Source organism: Narcine bancroftii, chromosome 2, assembly GCF_036971445.1.
Source record: "Narcine bancroftii isolate sNarBan1 chromosome 2, sNarBan1.hap1, whole genome shotgun sequence".
In the NCBI taxonomy this organism is placed as follows: domain Eukaryota; kingdom Metazoa; phylum Chordata; class Chondrichthyes; order Torpediniformes; family Narcinidae; genus Narcine; species Narcine bancroftii.
This window is the reverse complement of record NC_091470.1, coordinates 195,936,491-195,961,762: the sequence shown is the minus strand read 5'-3', so window position 1 is coordinate 195,961,762 and position 25,272 is coordinate 195,936,491. Positions and strand designations below refer to the sequence as shown.

The window sequence follows — 25,272 nt, the reverse complement described above, 5'->3', positions numbered from 1 at the left end:
TTATACACCATCTTACAACACTAATATATCGTAAAATAAGAGTGCACAAAAAGTAAAGCAGTGATTCTGGTTCATTGATTATTCAGGCATCTGATGGCAGTGGGGAGAAAGATGTCCTTGTTCTAGGAGTACTTGCCTTTAGTCTCCTGTACCTCCTTCCCAATGGTAGCAGGGCGAAGAGGGCATCTTTGAGGATAGAGGCAGCTTTCTTTAGACACTGCCTCTTGTAGATGTCCTCGATGGAGTGAAGTTGGTGCCTGCGATGCTGCAGGCCAAGTTAACTCTCTGGAGATTTTTCCTGTCCTGAGTGTTGGCACCTCCGTACCAGGCAGTGATGCAACCAGCGAGAATGCTCTACGTGGTCCACCTGTAGAAGTTTACGAGAGTCTTCGGTGACGTACCGAATCTCCTCAGACAAAGCGAGCCTGCTTTGTGATTGCATCAAAGTGGAGGTTCCAGGAGAAATTCTCTGAGATGTTGCCACCCAGGAATTTGAAGTTCTTGACCCTCTCTGCAACTGAGCCCACAATGAGGACTGGGTTGAGTTCCCCTGACTTGTAGATGGGTAGTTGACAGTCAGAGTATGGTTCCCTGCTGTACGTGTCTGTGACTCCATGATAGATTATGATTTGATTTTAGGTTTTTTTTAATATCACGTCTTACTTTTCTGAAATCTCTTCCTGTCGTTCCTCTATTCCTTTCGAGGTTCCCTCATCTCTGTGTCGTGCTAGTTTATCCCGTCCCCTCTCCCCTCCATGACGACATCGGTCCCTTCAGCCAAAATCAGACCTGTTTCGGACCTTTGCTTTTCTGGACCACTGGCCAAATGAATTGGGCTCCTCCCTCCCTGCATTATCCAAGGAGAAAGAGCCCTGTGTCATCATCAATGAATCAAAATATCTGTGAGGTGGGGACCAAAAATAGTCCCTTTTGTCCCAGTTATGTGCTGCTGGATCCTTGATACTGTGGTTAGGCTGTTCAAAAGCATTCTGACTGATTTGCGAGTCCAAGGTTGCAAATGGGAGGGATGGAAAGCTGTTCTCCATATTCTCCATATCCTTCCTGGGTCTGGCTTTTTCCAGTCTGCTTCTGGTCAGGATCTGAATTTATTGTCGTAAACATGTCACAAAATTTATTGTTTTGCGGCAGCATCGCAGATGCACGATTGCTATAAAATTACATTTTTAAAAAATAAATAATTTAGTATGTATATATAAAAAGAGGAGACAACGAGTTGATGTCTGTGGCTCATTGTCCAGTTCAGAAATGTGATGGCGGAGGGGAACAAGCTGTTTTTGGGCCATTGGGTGTTCATCTTCAGGCTCTTTCCAGATGGTAGCAGTGAGAAGAGGGCATTGCCAGGGTGGTGAGGGACTTTGAGGATAGATACTATCTTCTTGAGACACCGACTCTTGTAGGTGTTCCTAATGGAGCGAAGACAAGTGACCGTGATGGCACTGGCCAAGTTCAAGACTCTCTGCAACCTTTCCTGTTCTGTTTATTGGCACCTCCATTCCAGACAGTGATGCAACCAGCCAGAATGCTCTCCACGGTCCACCTGTAGAAATTTGCAAGAGCCTTTGGTGATGTACCAAAACTCCTCACAAAGTCTAGCCACTCACGAACCTTCTTCATGATTGGATCAACAGGGAGGCCCCAGGATAGATCTTCAGAGATGTTGATACCCAGGAATTTGAAGTTATTAACTCTTTCCACTGCTGGCCCCTCGATGAGGACTGGTTCTGTTCTGGTTTCCCCCCTTCTTGAGGTCCACAAAATCAACTTAGTAAGAGTGCAAGGCTGTTGTGACACCACGCTTCCTCATTGCTGTCTGCCATCCTCCATAAACTTGACATTATCCAAACTTCTGCCCCCCTCTCAATCTTGCATGCTGTGCTGTTGACATGCTAAAGTTCCTCCACACCCTCTGACTCACCCTCTCTCTGCTTTCATCCACACCTCTCTTTTCTTTAATTCTGATTTTCAAACTAATTTTGTTTCCCGAACCATAATCTTCTCCATTCTCCTTGCCGTTTAAAAATCTCTCTTACTCCATTTCTGCCTTCTAGTCAGCGGTTTTCAACCTTTATCGGTCTGGCTTCCAGCCTAACAGACCATGGCCCACTAGTGGCAATGACTGAGCAATATTTCAAGTCAAAGGCAGCTCTGTAAGAAACACATCTTTATCTAATTTGAAGTATTTTATTTAACATTTTTAAAGACCCACACGGAAGAACGCTACAGTCCACCACTGGTTGAGAACTGTTGATCTAGGTGATGACTATTACAAGCCAAATGGGATTATCATTGTAAGGGATAGTATAGACAGGAGGGTCTGAATGGTCAGAGTTAATACTTAACATTTCACACAAGCACAACCCAAGTCACAGCCCGGCAATAATTCAATACATTGGAAGAACTGAAGGAAGGGTTGTTACAGTCTGATCCAGAATTTCATACATTTGCAAAGACATTGTTATTTTTGCAAAGGGAGAGCGATTCTGAAACTGAAGAGAAAGCAGCTTTTTGAAAGCAGCTCTTGTGGCCAGCTATTTCTATGGAATTCAGAGCAAAGCATGCTCTATGAATGACTGGGCCTTTTTTGGTGGGTCTTTTTGGGAAGCCAAGTGCTTCAATTTGATTGTGACTAGCAGTGAAGGTCACTTGGCGAGACCAGTGCTATGGTCTTGGAAGCTTCGTGGAGGCTTGAGCCTTGCCTACAAAAGACCAGGAGTGTTGTGATCACAGCTCGTGTGGATGGGCATTTCTTCAAAGGCAATGCAAGAAGAATTCGTGAGTCTGTAGCAGCTCAAACTCCAGTTCAACATTAATTCAGTTCAACATTAATTCTGGACATCAAATTTCAAAGGCCAACGCTTCAACACTGAATTTAAAAGACTGAACTTTGAAGTAACTTTCTAGATTTGGCCTGGATTGTAATAGTGTAAGTCTAACACGCACGCATACATGCACACACACACACCTCATAGCTGGGGATAGATTTAGTGTCAAGGATAGTTTAAAAGTAAAGATTATAGTTTAAGTTGGAAATAAAATTAGTGTTTTAAAATTAAACTGTCAGGTTCATTGCCTATTGCTGCTCGTTACACACTGTTCGTAACATGACCAAATTTAATCCTTTACCGTTCGTCAGCTACCTAGACCCTGAGTTCTCGAATTCCCTTTCTCTGCTTCTCTCCCCTCCTATTTACTGAATAAGCAAATGAAGTTTAAAAAAGCCAACAACATCAAATCATCTGCTTCCATTCCTGGTCAGAGGGCTATGAGAAGAATGTGAAGTTTTGAAAGGTACAAGAAAAGATTTGCGAGAATAGTTCCTTCCTTCCCAGCATGTGCAATCCCTGCTGGAGCATGCTCAGAAATAGAGCATTGAAGAAGACATGTGGAACTCCTGTGTTTATTGCCAAATAAGTTAAGAAACTTATTGTGCTCCACACCAGGGTCATGCCTAGCGCGGAATGCCACACTGACCACCGGCTGGTTCGCTGCAAGCTCAACCTTCACTTCAAACCAAAGCCCAGGAACAATAAAGCCCCCTGAAAGAGGTTCAATGTTGGAAACCTGCAGTCAGACGAAGCGAGAGGAAACTTCCAGGCAAACCTCAAAGCAAAGCTCGACGATGCAACCCGCCTCACGGACCCGTCCCCTGAAACCCTCTGGGATCAGTTGAAGACTACCATACTGCAATCCACTGAAGAGGTACTGGGCTTCTCCTCCAGGAAAAACAAGGACTGGTTTGACGAAAACAGCCAGGAAATCCAGGAGCTGCTGGCAAAGAAGCGAGCTGCCCACCAGGCTCACCTTACAAAGCCGTCCTGTCCAGAGAAGAAACAAGCCTTCCGTCGCGCATGCAGCCATCTTCAGCGCAAACTCCGGGAGATCCAAAATGAGTGGTGGACTAGCCTTGCCAAACGAACCCAGCTCAGCGCGGACATTGGCGACTTCAGGGGTTTCTACGAGGCTCTAAAGGCTGTGTACGGCCCCTCACCCCAAGTCCAAAGCCCGCTGCGCAGCTCAGACGGCAAAGTCCTCCTCAGCAACAAGATCTCCATCCTCAACCGATGGTCAGAACACTTCCAATCTCTTTTCAGTGCCAACCGCTCAGTCCAAGATTCCGCCCTGCTCCAGCTCCCTCAACAGCCCCTAAGGCTAGAGCTGGATGAGGTTCCCACCCTGGATGAGACATATAAGGCAATCGAACAACTGAAAAGTGGCAAAGCAGCAGGTATGGATGGAATCCCCCCAGAAGTCTGGAAGGCTGGCGGCAAAACTCTGCATGCCAAACTGCATGAGTTTTTCAAGCTTTGTTGGGACCAAGGTAAACTGCCTCAGGATCTTCGTGATGCCACCATCATCACCCTGTACAAAAACAAAGGCGAGAAATCAGACTGCTCAAACTACAGGGGAATCACGTTGCTCTCCATTGCAGGCAAAATCTTCGCTAGGATTCTACTAAATAGAATAATACCTAGTGTCGCCGAGAATATTCTCCCAGAATCACAGTGCGGCTTTCGCGCAAACAGAGGAACTACTGACATGGTCTTTGCCCTCAGACAGCTCCAAGAAAAATGCAGAGAACAAAACAAAGGACTCTACATCACCTTTGTTGACCTCACCAAAGCCTTCGACACCGTGAGCAGGAAAGGGCTTTGGCAAATATTAGAGCGCATCGGATGTCCCCCAAAGTTCCTCAACATGATTATCCAACTGCACGAAAACCAACAAGGTCGGGTCAGATACAGCAATGAGCTCTCTGAACCCTTCTCCATTAACAATGGCGTGAAGCAAGGCTGTGTTCTGGCACCAACCCTCTTTTCAATCTTCTTCAGCATGATGCTGAACCAAGCCATGAAAGACCCCAACAATGAAGACGCTGTTTACATCCGGTACCGCACGGATGGCAGTCTCTTCAATCTGAGGCGCCTGCAAGCTCACACCAAGACACAAGAGAAACTTGTCCGTGAACTACTCTTTGCAGACGATGCCGCTTTAGTTGCCCATTCAGAGCCAGCTCTTCAGCGCTTGACGTCCTGCTTTGCGGAAACTGCCAAAATGTTTGGCCTGGAAGTCAGCCTGAAGAAAACTGAGGTCCTCCATCAGCCAGCTCCCCACCATCATTACCAGCCCCCCCACATCTCCATCGGGCACACAAAACTCAAAACGGTCAACCAGTTTACCTATCTCGGCTGCACCATTTCATCAGATGCAAGGATCGACAATGAGATAGACAACAGACTCGCCAAGGCAAATAGCGCCTTTGGAAGACTACACAAAAGAGTCTGGAAAAACAACCAACTGAAAAACCTCACAAAGATAAGCGTATACAGAGCCGTTGTCATACCCACACTCCTGTTCGGCTCCGAATCATGGGTCCTTTACCGGCACCACCTACGGCTCCTAGAACGCTTCCACCAGCGTTGTCTCCGCTCCATCCTCAACATCCATTGGAGCGCTTACATCCCTAACGTCGAAGTACTCGAGATGGCAGAGGTCGACAGCATCGAGTCCACGCTGCTGAAGATCCAGCTGCGCTGGATGGGTCACGTCTCCAGAATGGAGGACCATCGCCTTCCCAAGATCGTGTTATATGGCGAGCTCTCCACTGGCCACCGTGACAGAGGTGCACCAAAGAAAAGGTACAAGGACTGCCTAAAGAAATCTCTTGGTGCCTGCCACATTGACCACCGCCAGTGGGCTGATATCGCCTCAAACCGTGCATCTTGGCGCCTCACAGTTTGGCGGGCAGCAACCTCCTTTGAAGAAGACCGCAGAGCCTACCTCACTGTCAAAAGGCAAAGGAGGAAAAACCCAACACCCAACCCCAACCCACCAATTTTCCCCTGCAACCGCTGCAATCGTGTCTGCCTGTCCCGCATCGGACTTGTCAGCCACAAACGAGCCTGCAGCTGACGTGGACTTTTTACCCCCTCCATAAATCTTCGTCCGCGAAGCCAAGCCAAAGAAAAAAAGAAGTTAAGAAACACAGTTAGCTCACCGCTTGAGTACTGGTTGTGGTTACCAGTTGACAGGAAGAATCTGCAGGGCAGGAAGAGTTGTGAAGGCAGCTCATCCACCCCCTCCCCACCATGAAATTCATCAATCCACTACCCTAGAAAGGCAGCCAAAGTACTGAAAAGGCCCAGCTGCACTCCCTTCTCCCTTTTCCATTGCGAAGAAGATTCACGGGTCTGAGATCACATACTACCAGATTTGAGGTCGCTGTTATCAGATTCTTGAATAAACCTCACACCTGTGAAAGAATGTTACCTTGGCTCAGTATGAACTGATCCCACTCTGTAACTCCACCCTCCGTCCACAGTACTATATCTGGCTGTCTGGATTGCAGGCATAATGAACTTTCTCACAGTTAGTGTAGGGCAACTGCTATATTTTTCTCATTCCTTGATGAAGGCCTCAAGCCCAGAATGTTGGTTATGCTTTCTAGATAAAGGACACTGTTTGACCTGCTGAGTTTCTCCAGCCTTGTGTTCTTACTTCAACCATGGAGTCTGCAGACTTTCATGTTTTACCCCAGTGGTAACCATATTGCTATTACATTTTGGAATTCAGAACAGTCCATGGCCCTTTCAAGTGAAGCAACAGGATTGATTTACTGCATCCAGTGCTCCCTTTGTGTCCTTCTCAACGTTGGAGAGAAGGGGTGCAGACTGAGAGATAGCTTCGCTCTGTCCACACCAGTTGCATAGACCTCCCAGTGTCCAGCATCACGTTCCCATACTTATATGTCTAACTTGGCCTTATGTACTATCCCACCTGCATAAATTAGAGAAACAACGCCCGATTTTCTGTCTGTGCTCTCTTCAGTCATATGGCATTAACATCAACTTTTATGGTTTTTGCTAACCTGCTCTCCTCTTCCCTTCCCCATGTCAGCTCTCCCACACCTTCCTTCTCTATTCACCTTGCCAGTCTTCCTCCCCCTGCTTGATGCTGTGCCCTCCCTCCCTTCACCTATTTCCTCCTGCCTTTGCGACCAGACCCCCCTTACCTTTTTATTCAGATGTCTGTCGACATCTTTTCATACCTTGATGAAGAGCTCAAGCCCGAAACTTTGGTTGTATATCTTTAGCTTTGCTACCAAAAGTTTGACCTGCTGAGTTTTTCCAATATTGTGTTTTTACTTCGACTACGGTGTCTGCAGACTTTTGTGTATTACTTTTGAATTCAGAACAGTCTGTAAGGAGTTTGGTGCATTCTCCCCATGACTACGTGAGTTTCCACCAACGATGTGCAGGGTCCATTGGTTAATTGATCACATGGGTGTATTTGGGTGGTGCAGGCTTTTTACTGAGCTGTATCTACCCTACAGTGCATGTGACAAACCTTAATATTGAAGAGCAGGTAGATGTAGCTGAAATTCTTCTCTGGAACTATTCTGGTAAATCCTTACACTCTGCATAGCCTTTACATCTTTATCAAGTTATTGCAGCGGAAGCAGCTGATTTGGTGTTATTAGATTTAGAAAAAGGGCCCCAAATTCTAGGATTACCCAGCCAAACCTTCCAGTGCTATTCTCCTCTGAAATCCAAAGCTGCTAATCCTGAGGCCTGTAATCTTTTTGCACTAAACATCTTGTTTTTAAAAAAATTTTTTTTCATACTATGAACCATATCAATCAAAATACATACAAACATTTCCCTCTTAAATATACAGTCATTTTCTCCCCTTTTTTCCCTCCTCCCTTCCCTCCCTCCTTCCCACCCCCCTCCAAACCGATTAAACGTTCAACATATACAATACAATAAAACCATTAAACAATGTCATCACACAATGAAAATAAACAAGAAAATTGTATCATCTACACTTACACACTGGGTCAGTTAATTTTGTCTTCATTTTAGGGGGTGGAGGTCCGCAGTAGGCCCTCTCTGTTGTGTTCCATATACGGTTCCCAAATTTGTTCAAATAATGTGACTTTATTTTTTAAATTATATGTTATTTTTTCCAATGGAATACATTTATTCATTTCTATGTACCATTGCTGTACTCTCAGGCTCTCTTTTGATTTCCAAGTTGACATTATACTTTTTTTGCTACAGCTAAGGCTATCATAATAAATCTTTTTTTGTGCTTCATCCAAATTAAGGCTTAGTTCTTTACTTCTTATATTACTTAGAAGAAAAATCTCTGGATTTTTTTGGTATGTTGCTTTTTGTGATTTTATTTAATACCTGATTTAGATCTTACCAAAACTTTTCCACTTTCTCACATGCCCAAATTGCATGTACTGTTGTTCCCGTTTCCTTCTTACAGCGAAAACATATATCTGATACTGTTGGGTCCCATTTATTTGACTTTTGGGGCTTGATATATAGCCTGTGTAACCAATTATATTGTATCATGCGTAACCTCGTGTTTATTATATTTTTCATAGTTCCAGAGCATAACTTTTCCCATATTTCATTTTTTATCTTTATGTTTAAATCTTTTTCCCACTTTTGTTTGGGTTTATAGCTTATTTCATAATTTTCCTTCTCGCAGCTTGATGTACATGTTCGTTATAAATATTTTAATTATCATTATGTCTGTAATCACATATTCAAAGCTGCTTCCTTCTGGTAATCTCAGCCTGCTTCCCGATTTGTCCTTTAAGTAGGTTTTCAGTTGTTGGTATGCAAACATTGTACCATGAGTTATACCATATTTGTACTTCATTCGTTCAAATGTTAATAAATTATTTCCCAAGAAACAATTTTCTATTCTTTTAATTCCTTTTCTCTCCCATTCTCTAAAGGAAAGGTTATCTATTGTGAAAGGGATTAGTTGATTTTGCGTCAATAATAATCTTGGTAGTTGGTAATTTGGTTTGTTCCTTTCTATGTGAATCTTCTTCCATATGTTGAGTAAATGGTGCAGTATATTGCACCAGTTTTTTATCCCACTTATAAAGTATATGTTCTGGTACCTTCTCCCCTATTTTATCTAGCTTTGTCTTGGTCCAATCTGGTTTTTCCCTTGTTTGATAAAAATCTGATAGATACCTTAATTGTGCTGCTCTATAATAATTTTTAAAGCTTGGTAGCTGCAAACCACCTTGTTTGTACTATTTTGTTAATTTATCTAGCACTATCCTCGGTTCCCCCCCTTTCCATAAGAATTTCCTTATTATTCTCTTTAGTTCATTGAAGAACTTCTCTGTTAAGGGAATTGGTAACGATTGAAATAGGTATTGTATCCTTGGGAAGACATTCATTTTAATGCAATTTACCCTCCCTATCAATGTTAGTGGCAATTTTTTCCAATGTTCTAAGTCATCCTGTAATTTCTTCATTAATGGCTGATAATTTAATTTGTATAGGAGTTCTAAATTATTATCTAATCTAATACCAAGGTATTGGATTGCTTGTGTTTGCCATTTAAATGGTGATTCTTTTTTAAACTTTGTGTAATCCGCATTATTCATTGGCATCGCTTCACTTTTATTTGTGTTGACCCCGATATTTCTCCATATTCCTTCAATTTCTTATGTAGTTCTTTTATTGATATTTCTGGTTCTGTTAAGTGATGTCATCTGCAAGTAAACTGATTTTATATTCCTTCTCCTTTATTTTTATCCCTTTTATTTTATTTTCTGTTCTTATCAGTTCTGCCGGTGGTTCTATTGCTAAAACGAATAGTGAGGGAGATAGTGGACATCCCTGCCTAGTTGACCTACTTAATTTAAATTGGTTCAATACATATCCATTTATTGTCACCTTTGCCAATGGTCCCTTATATAATGCTTTAATCCAATTAATATATTTTTCTGGTAGGTACCCTGTCGAAGGCTTTCTCTGCATCTAAAGCAACAGCCACTGTTGGTATCTTATTTCCTTGTACTGCATGGATTAAATTAATGAACTTACAGACATTGTCCGTTGTTCGTCTTTTCTTAATAAATCCAGTTTGATCTAGTTTTACTATTTTTGGTACACAGTCGGCCAATCTGTTTGCTAATAGTTTTGCTATTATCTTATAATCTGAATTAAGTAGAGATACTTGTTAGTGGATCTTTCCCCATCTTTGGTATTACTGTAATTATTGCTGTTTTACATGAATCTGGCAAGTTTTGTGTTTCTTCTATCTGGTTCATTACTTCCAGGAGAGGAGGAATTAATAACTCTTTAAACGTTTTATAGAAGTCCATCCTCTCCAGGCGTTTTATTACACTAAACATCTTGTTAAATACAAATGCCATCTTTGCACGTCAGTGCCTCTATTTCCTCAGGAGTTTGCGGAGGTTCCGTATGTTATCGTGAACCATGGCAGTGGAAAGGGTGCTCTATATTTCCTTGATACTGCCACTGCCAACCTTAAAAATGCAATTTTATACTTAGTCAACCTCAAAATCAAACTCAACCTTTTAATATTACCTAATAAAAACAATGTTGGATCCATTGGTAATTGAATCTTTAAAACTTTTTCTAAAAATTCCTTGTCGTCTCCAAAAAAGTTTAACCTGATCACATAACCAAGTCAAATTTAAAAAAAAGCCGACTTCTTTAAAACATCTAAAACACAAATCTAATATTAAAAAAAAGTTCAAAAAAAGGAAATAAATAAAAAATATAAAAAAAATGTTCATGTTCATGTTTAATTGCTGTATATGTCATATTGTTTGTTTTTTGAACAAATAAATAAAGTTTAAAAAATTAAAACACAAATCTGAAGAACTTAAATTATATTTCTTTAATATCTGAGGAGTTAAGTGCAATTGATGCAAAAAATTATAATGAACTAACCCTATATTGAACATTAATAATCTTAGACATACTATCCTTACAAATAGATCTCCAGTCATCGTGGTCGATTGTAATTCCCAAATCCTCTTCCCATTTCAGTCTTGATTTATGAACATTTAATTTATGCATTTTACTTTGTAATAGTTTATACATTTCAAAAATAAATTTATTTTAACCACCTTCTGTAAATAAAGTTTCAAAACTTGATAATCTCAAAGTATGCCCAAAATTATCCAATAGCAATACCTTAACAAAAGATAGGATTGTTTGGAATTTCATATTTTTCTTTCACCCTCTGAAAATAAATGAAATAACTAGCCTCATAACAATCTTGTACTCTTTTAATTCCTTTCTGATTCCATATTTTCAAAAACTGATTATTAAAAGAAAAAGGTTTATCTTGACATAGAGGTGTTTTTGTGAAATTTTATTCCATAATTCAATTAAATGCCTCAAAACAGGTGAATTATTATTAATGATTAACAACTTGTTATTCCATTTATAAATTGTGTCATACTCTTCTCACTAATACTAGATAACTCGATATTGGCCCTTGTTAACAAATTATCCAAATCAAACTTTCAATTAACAAACCTCAATTGTGCTGCTTTATTATAATTTTGAAAATTTGGAAGCTGCAAACCTCCCTGTTCATACTTCCAAGTTATTTTTTGTAAAGAAACCCTTGCCATTTTACCTCTCCACAAGAACTTTCTGATTATAGAGTTTAAATTCTTAAAAGTTTTTAAAGAAACCTTACAAGGAATAGATTGAAAGGTACTGAATTCTAGGAAAAACATTCATCAACAATTAACCGTACCTATTAATGTTATAGGTAAATCTTTCCATCTATTTAAATTCTCTTTAATTTTATTAAATAAAAGTAAATAATTGAGTTTATATAAATGATCTAACTTTTACGAAGAAATTATGACGTATTTTTTATAAGAATTGCCTTCGTCAATGGGAATTCGTTTTACAAATTTTCGGTTTACAAATGGTTTCTCAAAACACTTTACCTACATATACCTGTATTTAAAAGACACTTTGTCTTTTCCATAAAATCCAGAAAATGCACCCAGAGTATTCAGGAAGCAAATTCTTTGTTATCCAGTGTAACGTGTAGGGCTGGGGAGAAATGAAACATTGTATCTTGCACAGACTCAGTGGGATAAATGGCCTCATCTGTTGTGACATTTCCTGTTACATGACCTTCTCTGCTGTGAGTTTAGGCCAAGTGTTGTTTTTCATCTGTAGCTGGTTATAACCAGCCCAAGTTACATATTAGCTTCAGATAACAAAATCAACCCCGATTCTGCACATCTTGAACGGTAACGACTTTTTTTTTCTGATTACCTATTCCCAGCACAAATTATAAAAGTTTACCCAAACTGGTAAATAATTGCACCGCAAGTTAGTAATTCTCCCATAATCAGTCTTGCAAATGGACTCGAGTTAAACAAGAAAATCTGCAGATGCTGTGATTGTAGTTCAAACAAAACTTCAGCAAGTCACAGAACATTCTTTATGTAGCAGAGGTAAAGGTACGTAACCAATGTTTTGGGCCTGAGCCCTTCATCAAGGTACGAACAAAAAGCACAAACGTGGGGGGAAGGACAGGGGAAGGCCCACAGGTAAGAGGCGGATATGGGTGGGGAGGTGGAACACACGAGAAAAAAGCTGAGGTGATGAGGGGAGGGGACAGCTGCCTGAATGGAGAGGGAAGGGGGGGGTGGGAGCTGGTGGGAAGGGGAAGAGATTGGCTCTGTTAAGGGCCTTCTGAGATTGTAATATCTAACACCGGTTCTCAACCTTTTTCTTTCCACCCATATCCCACCTTAAGCAACCCCTCACTAACCACAGAGCACCGATGGCATCGAGATTACTTAAAGTGGGATGTGAGAAAAAGGTTTGGAACCACTGTTCACAAGATAGAGGAGCTGAAGTAAAAACACAAGGCTGGAGAAACTCAGTAGGTCAAACAGTGTCCTTTAGCAAAGATAAAGATACAGAACTGACGTTTCAGCTTGAATCCTTCAGTGAGCGCTTACCTTGATGAAGAGCATAAGCCCGAAACGTTGGTTATGTATTATGTTATGTAAAGTACAATTTGACCTGCTGAGTTTCTCTAGCATTGTGTCAGTCATGGTGTCTGAAGATTTTTGTATTTTATATAGGAGCAGAAGCTGGCTATTCGGCCCATTGAGTCTACCCCACCATTCCATCATTGACCTAATCCACTCAGCCCCATTCCCCATAACCTTTGATACTCTGTGTTATTCTTGTCAAAATCACCAAGCTCCCTCATCAAACATTGGTGGGGAAGGGACAGCATGTTGTATACCATGGACAAGAATGATCGCGGTCATACATAACTCAGAAACTGACCCACAGTCCATGCTGACCTTGTCGGACACTAATCTGCATTTGCCTACAACTTCAAATTTAGATATACAGCACAGTAACAGGCCCTTCCAGCCCTCGAGCCTGTGACACCCAAATGGACCCAATCACCTACAACCCCTGTATGTTTTGAAGGGTGGGAGGAAACCGGAGCACCTGGAAGAAACCTGCGTAGACACAAGGAAAATGAACAAACTCCTTACAGACAGCGCCAGATTTGAATCCAGGTCACTGGTGCTGCAATCTTTGGCTTGGCTTCGCGGACGAAGATTTATGGAGGGGGTAAAAGTCCACGTCAGCTGCAGGCTCGTTTGTGGCTGACAAGTCCGATGCGGGACAGGCAGACACGGTTGCAGCGGCTGCAGGGGAAAATTGGTTGGTTGGGGTTGGGTGTTGGGTTTTTCCTCCTTTGCTTTTTGTCAGTGAGGTGGGCTCTGCGGTCTTCTTCAAAGGAGGTTGCTGCCCGCCAAACTGAGGCGCCAAGATGCACGGTTTGAGGCGTTATCAGCCCACTGGCGGTGGTCAATGTGGCAGGCACCAAGAGATTTCTTTAGGCAGTCCTTGTACCTTTTCTTTGGTGCACCTCTGTCACGGTGGCCAGTGGAGAGCTCGCCATATAACACGATCTTGGGAAGGCGATGGTCCTCCATTCTGGAGACGTGACCCATCCAGCGCAGCTGGATCTTCAGCAGCGTGGACTCGATGCTGTCGACCTCTGCCATCTCGAGTACTTCGACGTTAGGGATGAAAGCGCTCCAATGGATGTTGAGGATGGAGCCAATTCGAATGGCTGCCTGAGTGCCTCCTATGCATAGACATTGTATCTGATTCCACCAAGACCTCTGGCAGCAAGTTCAAGATACAAATCAGATGGAAGGAGAGGTGGAAAGAGGGAAAAGCTTTCTTAGAACATAGAAGCACAGTCTACAATATTGTGACAACCTATGTAAACCTGCTCAATACCAATCTTAACCTTCCCTAGCATGTGGCTGTCTAAGAGCCACTTGAATGTCCCTATAGAACCATCCTCCTCCAATGTCCCGACAATGCATTTCAGGTACCCACCACAAGAAAAAAAACTTTGCCTCTAGAATCTCCCCTGAACTTCCTTCCACTCACCTTAAAGAGCCATCCTCTGGTATTTGCAGGGAGAGAGTTCAGATGCAAGCTGGAGAGGCTGCAGAGAAGATTTAGAACTCAGAACATCGAACATTATAGCAGAGTACAGGCCCTTCAGCCCACAATGTGCTGACCTCTGCAAACCTACTCCACCACAGTCTTATCTTTCCCTACCTCACGTGCAGAACCCTCCATTTTCCTTACATCCATGTGTCTATCAAACCTCCTGATGAATTTCCTATACACACTCTGCAGTGCAATCAAGTTCTACCTCTGTTGGGGTGACTGAAATTACACACAATACTTCACGCAGCCTAGCTGGTGTTTTGTAAACACTCTAACGCTGAAGGATAGGCCTAGTGAGAAATCCAAGTCAATTTTATTGCCATCTGATTGCACAAGTACAAGCTGACGAAACAGCATTCTCTGGTTCTTGGTGTAAAACACTCTGACACATAACCAGATGTAACACATCTGCAGAAGGGTGATATGATGGTGGCCGGTAGCCTTGCCCATCTCAGTCTTTTCAGGAAGGTGAAGTCGCTGTTGCACCTTCCTATCAATACATATGCAGGACAGGTATTCATATATACAAATAAATTTGTATATTTTGTTTCATGAATATGAGAGTCTCAGATGGTCAGTGTGAGCAGTTCCTTTGGTCATTCAGCATTCTCACTGCCCGTGGGAAGAAGCTTTTCCTCTGCCTAGAGGTGCTGGCTCTGATACTGTGCTGGCTCTGATACTCCTGTATCTCTTTCCTGAGCAGCTGAAAGATGCTGTGTGTGGGATGGTAGGGGTCCTCAATGATTTTGCATGCCCTCTTCAGACAACAATCCCGGTAGATCACGTCGATGTGGTGGGTATGCCACTCTTGTGATCCTGTGGATCGATCTCTGATCCATTTCTCTGCAGCAACCGTAATGGACTGTGATGCAGCCGGCCAGGACGGTCTCGATAGAGCTCCTGTAGTGACGTGATGGTGGCCTCCTCCGCTTCAATCTTCTCAGGAAATGCAGTCACTGATGTGCCTTCCTGACAAGTGAGATGATGTTGTGCATCCACAATAGATCACTAGTTATGTGAACCTCACGCTTAACTAGTGAACCCTAATCAACCATATTTCCCTAATTAAACTCCCAGGGAATAGACAGTTTTTTGCATTGGAAGCTTGTCATTGGCTAATCCTAGAGGTATTAAAATGTATTGCTTATCCAATATAAGACATAGAACTGTGCAGTACAGGACGTCTGTTGTATTTCGATGAGTTCATAGAGAGAAAAATCTGGACACAAGTGTTACAATCAAAGTTAACTTTATTGAACACACAGGAGACAAATGGGAAGACATCAAACGATACATAATTACTCTACTACTAAATAACTATTTAGACATTCACATCAGACCAAAGTTGGACTCCGCTACCAGTGGCCACCTATCTTCTGCATGCTCCTACATATATACACACTTCACAGAAAGGGACTTTCAAACACACTCCCGATTCTCTGTAGCAATGGAGGTGCGGCTCTCTGCAAGCACTGATCTATCACAGTACTATGGCTCAGTAAGGGTAGTGCACACCTTGCCCACGATTCCTCCAGCAATGTCCACAATAGTGACCTGGTGTGGAGCCATGTCTGGCACTTGGACCACGAGACAAAGAGAAAGAAATGTGGTGTGCATCGATGTTTTATACTGTTCTGAGCTGGGCATCTGGCCAATGTTGACACATGTTCCTCCACAATCCACATATAACAACCTCTACATCAAACATAATACCCAAATTAAATGGAATATCTCTTGCTTACACTGAATCATATCTTTCCAAACTCTATGTTGAAGTTTAAATTTCTTCATCTGTTTTACTTGTTTATGTAGAGTTTTTTTATCTCACTACCTATAAGTAGTAATTCTGTCAGGCCCGCAGAAAAAAAATCTCAGGGTTGTATGTGATGTCATGTATGTATTCTGACAATAAATCTGAAATGTAAACTGTGCAATAAAGAAAAATATATATTCATTAATAAATAATGTGTAAAATAAAAGTCCTTAAACAAATCCCTGATTGAGTTTGAGGTTGAGGAGTCTGATGGTGGAGGGGGAGCCTCTGTTCCTGAACCTGGGGGTGCAAGTCCTGTGGCACCTACAGCTCTTTCCTGACAGCAGCAGCGAGAACAGAGCAGGTGCTGGGTGGGGTGGATCCTTGGTGATCGCTGCTGCTCTCCGACGGCAGCGTTCCCTGTAGATGTTCTTGACGGTGGGGAAGGTTTTGCCTGTGATGTCCTGGGCTGTGCCCACTAACTTATGCAGGACTTTACGCTCGGAGGTAATGATGTCTTCATACCAGGCCGTGATGCATCCTGATCAGCACACTTTCCATTACACATCTGTAAGAGTTTTCCAAGGTTTTTGATGTCGTACAGAACCTCCGCAAACTCCTGAGGAAGTAGAGGCGGTGATCTTCTTTCTATCACGTATCAATCAATGTGACTCGTAAATGCTGCCTATCTGTCACTTTTGTACAAAGATGTCCGTTTAACAGGTCTTTTTGTTTTGCATTGTAGTTTGTGATTCAGCCAGATGCTAGCTCTGGGTCACGAGGAGAGAGTATTAACCCACTCTTGGTAAAGCATGTCCACAGCTAGCTCACTCTTTCTCCCTCTCCACCCCCACTCCGCAGATGCGTTTCATGCTGCTGTTCAGCCGGCAAGGCAAGCTGAGGCTGCAGAAATGGTACATCGCCATGTCGGAGAAGGAGAAGAAGAAGCTCGGGCGAGAACTGATGCAGATTGTGCTTGGCCGCAAACCCAAGATGTGTAGTTTCCTGGAGTGGAAGGACTTGAAGATTGTTTATAAGAGGTGCGTTCCATTGTACGAAACATTGCACAGCTTGGAAGCAAATTGCTTGGCCCTGCCTCTGTTTATACCCCACACCACTCTATTAATCCTCAACCTCTGTGTTTAATAAAACAAACACAGCAGAACCAGTTTCTTTATTCAGCCTTGATAACACTAGCGGGAGTGAGGGGTACAAAGAAAGAGTTCAATAACGTCCTCTACCCTGAGCCCCAACTCAAAGCATACAGAGTATCCACCCCACTTTTATACAGCTGGCAATTCTTGTTTTTACGCATGTTCCCTTATGACGTCTGCAGACAGATGGGGAATGGCATGGTTTATTTACTTTTACTGCATTCTTTGTGGTGTTGGGAAGATTCTGTCAGAAGACAATTACATTCCAACCATGTTATCAGGCAAGTTATGTATTTTCTCACCTAATTCATTAACCCTTTGTTAAGCATATTCATTAAACTTATTCTTTCACACCTCTCCATCTCAATATAAATACCTTAGATACTCGTGTAATAATTTGTCCCGTGTAATAGTCGACCCTCCCCTATTTCTTTGGTCAAAAACTCGCATGTTTTCCATATGACACATGTAGAAATCGACTCCTCCCCCCCCCCCCCAACCCCCAGCCACCCGCCCATCTGAGTTTCTGCCACCCAGCCGAATGAACACCAGATCTCCCAATGCCCTGGCCGTAGTTTCCTAGTCCCTGGAGCTCCCAACGCCCAGGCCGTCCGCCCTTCCAAGCTCCCGACAACCCGAACGCGGACTTACCACCCAGTTTCGGCCATCCAAGCTCCCGATGTCTTGAAGATCGCAGGTTCTCAACGCAGTCAAAAGTAGTTACCCCCCCCAAATTTGAACTGAAAAATTGGTCGACTGCAAATGCTGGGGTCAACTGCAATTCGCAAACGTGCTGGAGAAACTAAGCAGGTTACACAATGTCCATGGGAAGTAAAGGGCAGCCAGTGTTTCAGGTGTAAGAACAAAACAGCACAAGCTTGAATAAAAAAGTGAGGGGGGAGGAGGGCGGAAGGGGCAGGGGAGGAGCACAGGCAAACAGGTAAGAGGTCAGGAGGGAGGGTTGAAGAGAAAATGGCTGAGGTGATGGGAAAGAGGGCAGAGTATAGCTCTCTGATGGGATGAGAAGCTGGAGGAAAAGAGACAGAGGGATAGGAAAAGAGACTCAGGGAAGGGGGTTGACGCAAATTGGAGATGTTAATGCCGTCTGCTTGGAGAGGGCCCAGATTTGCAGGTGGCCTTGGTTTGGCTATGCAAGAGTTAAATGTGAGGAACAACACCTCACATTTCACCTTGGCACTTGCAAGCCAAATAGCATTAGAATTATCTTCAACTCCCTCCTCTGAATCTTTCCCTATCCCACTGTCTCTTTCCCTCCAGCTGCCCACCCCCTTCCTTGTCCTAACAGAGAGCTGCCCTCTCCCCCTATCACCTCCAAACCTGTATTCACCAATTTACTCTTCCCCATTAGCCTGTGCTCCTCCCACCCACCCCCCCACCCCCGCCACCTCCCATCATTTTATTCAGGCATCTACCTGTACTTTCACCTATCCATTTCTAGTTTAATTCTGTTCTGTTCTGCTGTTAAATGGACCTCTTGCTGGTAAAGGATGATGTCCGTACACTTTTCTCTATACCCTACACTTGTGACCCTGCACTCTCTGGCTTACCGTAACACTACTCTCTGCACTTTGGTTTCATTTTTGCCCATCTGCTGGATGGGCTAATAACTTGCCTGTGTTAGAAATAGACGTACCTTTAAAGAAATTGCTCGAGACAAATATTGAGAACAAAGAACATTTATTACAACAACAATGCAAAGTTGGGTGCTTCCCCTTACCCTGGGAATACACGCATACACTGGGGCTCACCCAACTTTTATACGGTAAATTTCAGTATCAGAATACCCTCCCCCTTACATTCTTCTGCCCCCTGGATGGGTTTGGAGGACCAGGGGATATCCTGTCGGTGTCTTCTTATGCCATTATTCCCATTGTCCTTATTCACATCCTAGCCCTTGTCCCCATTCACACCTTCCCGACTCTCAGGGCTACAGTCCCTTCATCTGCAGGGTTCGTTAATCTTGTCTAGGGTTTACTAGTTAAATATGCATACTTGAAAAATCTGTGTATGGCTTACTAATTATATATGTATAACTTGCTAATACTGTCTAAGGTCTTCTAATTATTTATGCAAGCCTTGCTAATTCTATCTGGGGCTTGGCGACCCTTATCACGTTCAGACTAACTCTACTATTCTCAATTGTCTGTCCTTCTCTCCTTCATTCAGTGAACTTGCTGCTGTAGGAGATTCTTATCTTACTCAGACAGTGTCAGCTTCCTGCCTTCTAATATCCATGTCTCATGTTGTTTGTACTGGCTTCATTCATTTACTTATGTATCAATTTTATTTTCTTCATTTCTTCATGTTCATATTGCAATGTCAGTTTTTATCATCTCTCACACCTGGATTTCACGCAAAAAAATAGCTTTCTCAGTAGCTTGACACAGGTGGCAATAATTCAATTCAGTTCAAATTATTCAGCTTTTCCTTAAATGCCTCCAAATCAGTCCTTCGGTGACTTTATTTCTTGCTAGTTTTTATAATGCATTGTCAGAAGTTTCAAGATTCTTTTATTGTCATGTAATAAAACAGATGTGATATTGAATGAAATTGCCTTCTGCCTGCCCTAAAGAGTCACCATTAGTGTTGCCTGGCACCCCTTAAAGTAAGGGCGAAAACAGCAAAAGAGTGTTCCTTCAGACTCCGTGGATTTGCCTCCAGTGCTCCCGCAGCCTCAGTCCAAGCCTGACTCCAGATCCAAACCTCCAACACAGATCCAGTCCAAACGCATCACTGCTTGGGATGGGAATTGGTTTTCCCAAAACCCCAAGAAACCGCGGAGGGTTGTGATCGCAACTCGGCCTCTCGCACGAACCAACCTCCCTTTCTTTGTTTACTCTTACCAGTGCCACGGGCAAGCAGCCATTGTATTAAAGGGCCCATCCCATCCCGATCGCACATTCTCTGCCCATCCCCTCCCACCAAGCAGTTGCTTTGTGACCTTGAAAACACAAGCCACTCAGATTTAAGAAAAGATTTGTTATCGAGTATCAAACAGACGTCTCATTAGTAAAATAATGCCACCCTTGCTCTGTTTTCTTCCTGTAAATACTAGAGGTCATCTATACAAGTTGAAGAAAGGAGAAGTCAGGGGTAACTATTTTTTACACAGAGTAGTGGATGCCTGGAATGCATTGCTGGGGGTGGTTGTGGAGGCTGGAACATTAGGGGCATTTAAAAAACTCTTAGACAGGCAGATAGATGAAAGAGTAATAGAAGGCTTTGGGTGTGAGGTAGGAAACCATTACAATATTTCATGGGGGGGGGGGGTTGGGAAATTCAGCACAAAACTTGAGACATATAGGAAATACAATTTATACATATGTATATTTTCTTATGAAAGGAGCTGATTGGAGAGGATTCAGAGGAGGTTCACAAGGATGATTCTGGAAATGAAAGTGTTGTCATGTGAGGAACGAGCGTTTGACGTCTCTTGGCCTGTTCTCATTAGAATTTAGGAGAATGAGGGGGAGATTTCATTGAAACATTTCAAATGTTGAAAGACATGGACAGAGTAGATGCTAGAAGATTGTTTCCCCCACAGTGGGAGCATCAAGGACAAGAGGGCACAACGTCAGGATTGAAGGGTGTCCGCTTAGAACAGAGATGCGGAGGAATTTCAGATGGTGAATCTGTGGAATTTGTGGCCACAGGTGGTTGTGGAGGCCGGGTTATTGGGCGTATTTAAGGCAGAGATTGATTAGACAGGGCATCAAAAGTTATGGGGAGAAGGCCAGGCTGGGGGGTAAAATGGATCAGTGCATGATTGGCAGGGCAGCCTTGATGGGCTGAATAGCCTATTTCTGCTCCTGTGTCTTGATTTTTATAGACAGATTCAATCGACGCTGCTTCTCATCCCAATCCCATCAACTCCATTCCCCATTAGTTTCCGTGTCACCCATTCTCCCCAAGCATTTCCATTAACTCCCCACCCCCTCCTCCCAGATCCTTCTCCTCGCCCATTGCCCATACACCCGGGTAATAATTTTCAATGGGTAATTAGCCCACCAGCCCTTATGTCTTGGGATTTTAATTGAGAGATCCAGCATGGTCACAGGCTCTTCTGGCCCACAGAACTGCATTGCCCAATCACTCCCACGTGAACAACTAACGCCGCATGCCTTTGGAATGTGGGAGGGAACAAAGGGAGATCATACGAACCTCTTACAGCAGCAGATTTGAGCTAGAGTCACTAGCACTGTAACAGCATTACACTAATTAGAGGAAACTGGAGCACTCCTGGTTGGGTGTGGAAACATGCAAACTACACTTACATGCCCACACAAGGATTAAACCCAGGTCATTGTACCCATGGCCACTTCTCTACCCAGTCGGCTTTGAAGGGGCTGATGTGAATATCACATCTGAACCAGAATTCGAGAGGGTGCTTGAGGGCAAGAAGGACCTCGGGCGCTGAAGGCTTCTGATTGCGTCGGAGGTTTGGATCTGGAGCTCGGGTTTCCGACGGAGTCTGTACAGCTGCAGAGGCTGTGGGAACGCTGGAGGGGAATCCACAGACACTGTGTCTCTGAAGGGACTCTCCTTTGCTTCTCTTTCTCCTATTAGGGGCGCTGAGCAATGCTCACGGTGACTTTTTGCCATGCGCCATACAAAGACCATAAGATATAGGAGCAAAAATAGGATGTTCAGCCCATTGAGTCTGCCCCATGAGCTGGTCCATTTCTCCACTCATCCCCACTGCCCGGCCTTCTCCCCATAACCTTGATACCCTGGCTAATCAAGATCCTATCACTCTCTGCCTTAAATACACCCAATGATGGCCTCCACAACCACCCGTGGCAACAAATTCCACAGATTTACTGCCTATATCATGTATGTTACATTTTTAGTGTAACAATAAAACAAATTGTGAATCTAAAAAGAACCTTTGATAATCGCAAAACGAGTGGATGGGCTTCAAAAGGTATTAAACAGGTAGCTAGTTGGGTAAAGTTAAGATCCAGGACACCATGTCCTAGAGGGGCTGAAAGGCCCCTTACTGATTCTGTGTCCCTCTCCCAGTTGTGTACAACCTTGCACTGGAACAGTCAGAGAGGGGGGAGGTGAGAGGTTTTCCTTAGTTGTACATCAGCTCGGAAATTCTTACTACATCTTTTCCAGCAATTAGCGTTCAAACAGCGATCCCTTCCTCCGCACTGTTCAGCCCCAGCTGGGGAATTGAAGGGAAATGGTGATGCTCGACAGAGATGGGAATCATCTCCTAATTGCTCCACTCATTGATTTCTACATAATTTTTGTTTGCTCTTCACCTTAAATTGCAGTTTGGCAGAGCTTTCTCGAGCCCAGCTGACTATTTCTGACCTCTGCTGTTCTATTCACAGCGCAGAACCCTTTGCTCATCACTCCCTGTCTCTGTTTCTGCTTCCCTTTCTGATCTCGTTCCTCCTCCTCCGGCTTTGGACCTGACTCTCCAATACACACACCGCCCTGACCCACTTGAGCAGCACTGCGCCGTCCAAAGGTACCATCTTTCCGGTGAGACCCCCTATCCGGCCCCTCTGTTGAAGGAGAAGAGATCTCGTTAGGAAAATCCGAGGAGTTCCATCCAAGCTGAGGAATCCTCAATCAATGAAACCCACAATTCCTGTAGAAAATTGAAATTTACATTGTTTTAACCAATCAGAACCATGGTGCCAACCCCCCGTACGTTCTAGAGGGTGGGAGGAAACCCACACAGGTCATGAGGAGAATGTACAAACTCTTTGTAGAGAGCACCTAGGATTCGAAAGGCACTGTAATATAGTTATTTTAATATATTTACATATGTAAATGAGTCCCTGATTGAGTTTGTTGTTGAGGGGTCTGATGGTGGAGGGGGAGCAGCTGGTGATGCGAGTCTTGTGGCCCCAGACCTCTTCCCTTGATGGCAGCAGCGAGAACAGAATGTGTGCTGGGTGGCATGGGTCTTTGATAATTGTTGCTGCTCTCTGACGGCAGCGCACCCCGTAGATTTTCTTCACTCAGACAGCTGTGAACTTGTGGAACTCCCACCACAGGAAGTTGTAGAAGCTGGTTCATCAAAAGGGAGGTGGATCCTACTGGCGGAAGGGATCAAGGATCATGGAGAGAGCAAGAGTGGGGTGTTGAGGATGCCTGAAGGGCTGAATGCATTCCTCTTGCATGTTTCTCTGTTTCAAGGAGCACTGAAGTCTGTCAGATTCCCTGCAGGGAGACAGTCAGTCTTGGTGCATGAGTGAAGAGAATGAATAGAGAAATTGTCATCTGTTTTATTTTGTGCAACCTTTATTTTGGTCATTTAGAGATTTCAGTTGCTGAAGAAAAAATTGCCAGCAAAGTTTATTATAACGTATTTCAGGACGACTTGATTGTTTTTTTTTCTTGATGTGTCTGATGATTTAGAATTAGTTCCGTTCACTATTAACAAGTTCCTGGTCCTGCTTTTGAGCAGCATGCCCTGTACCTCGCTGTGACGGGGCAGCGTGAACAACTTGTGCGATTCACCAACTGGCAGCAAGAAGTATTTGCCAGAAATGGAGGAAAGTATACCAGTTGGCTTAAAGTGTGTGAGTGGGCCTGGGTGGGTGGGTGTGTTTGCGTGTGTGTGAGTGCACAAGTGTTTGGGCATGTGTGCGTCTTTGGAGGTGTGTGTTCGCGAGGGTGTGGGTGTGATTGAAGTTGTGAGTGTAGATGTGTGTAGACATCAGCATATTAAGTTTATGTGTTACTTTACACCTTGTACAATGAGAAGGCGTCTGCTTTAACAGGTCAACACTAACCTACTTACAGCCACAGAAAGTAAAAGGACAAGAGTATAATTACAGAGTTTCAGTGGGAAGAGAAATAAAGTGAGAGAGAGGGGCATTATTTTTCTCAATGTGTATGTACACACTTTTTATATTTGTGCAGAAAAGCCTGCATTCATATCTACAAGAATTTGAAGTCTGTATGTAAAATAGAGGGGTGAAGGGAAGGAGAAGTATATGCGTTATAAATGCTTCATGAATTATTTCGCTAACGTTTTCATGGCAGGTATGCCAGTCTATATTTTTGCTGTGCGATTGAAGATCAAGACAATGAACTGTTGACTCTGGAACTCATCCACCGTTACGTGGAGTTGCTGGACAAATATTTTGGCAGTGTAAGTAATCCTCTGTCTATTCTTTAACTGCATGGAGTAGGTCCTTTTGGTGTAGAGGGACTAGGTTATAGTTTGGGGGAGGAAGGTGTTCAAAATTGTATATATGAGCATATAAGATGACTCTGTATAAAGGCTCGCCAGCAGTTATACATTGTGAGGTGGTTGAGGAGATTCGGTACATCACCGAAGACTCTCGAAAACTTTGATTGGTGAACCGTAGAGAGCATTCTGGCCCTTTGCATCACTGTCAGGTACTGAGGCGCCAACTCTCAGGACAAGAATAAACTCCAGAGGGTTGATACCTCGGTCTGCGACATCATGGGCACCCTCCACTCCATCAAGGATATCTACAAGAGGCGGTGTCTTAATAAAGCAGCCTCTATCCTCAAAGACCCCCCCCAACCACCCAGACCAGGCCCTCTTCACTCTGCTACTATCGGGGAAAAGGTACAGGAGCCTAAAGACGAACACTCAGCGGCACATGGTCAGCTTCTTCCCCTCTGTGATCAGATTCCTGAAAGAACAATGAACGAAAGATGCCTCGCTTTTCGTGCAGTTTTTAAAAAATGTAAAAGTGGTTTATATGAATGTTTGCTCTATGACGCTGCCCGCAAAATAACAGATTTTGTGACTTGTTCATGACAAGCGATTCTGTTTCTGAAGATTACCTTGAAGTTTTGCCTAATATTTTGGTTTTGAGCTGTACTTGCTGAATAAGATTACTGTGACAGAGTATTTAGAGATGGTTTGGGATGATTATTAGAGCAGATTTCACACATTTTAAAACACAGAATTTTTGCAGGACTTTTGCAGAGTGCTATTCTGCAAAAGGCAACAAAGTAGCAACATACGGCAGTAGCTTGTCTGGAAGAG

The 25,272-nt window shown here is 43.3% G+C and overlaps 1 protein-coding gene across 4 annotated transcripts in view; it reads left to right on the top strand.

The window, feature by feature from the left end:
* The window catches only part of LOC138754910 (AP-1 complex subunit sigma-1A), a 58,463-nt gene that overhangs the window by 18,731 nt on the left and 14,460 nt on the right, over positions 1 to 25,272 (top strand). For 2 of the 4 annotated variants that reach the window (XM_069919905.1, XM_069919906.1), the window contains exons 2-3: positions 16,966 to 17,144; positions 24,291 to 24,399. In XM_069919905.1, coding sequence (XP_069776006.1) covers positions 16,966 to 17,144; positions 24,291 to 24,399 — 288 coding nt within the window. Of the gene's footprint in view, positions 1 to 11,994; positions 12,095 to 12,129; positions 12,308 to 16,965; positions 17,145 to 24,290; positions 24,400 to 25,272 lie in introns of those variants that run through there. The other 2 variants (XM_069919907.1, XM_069919908.1) reach the window with 2 other exon arrangements.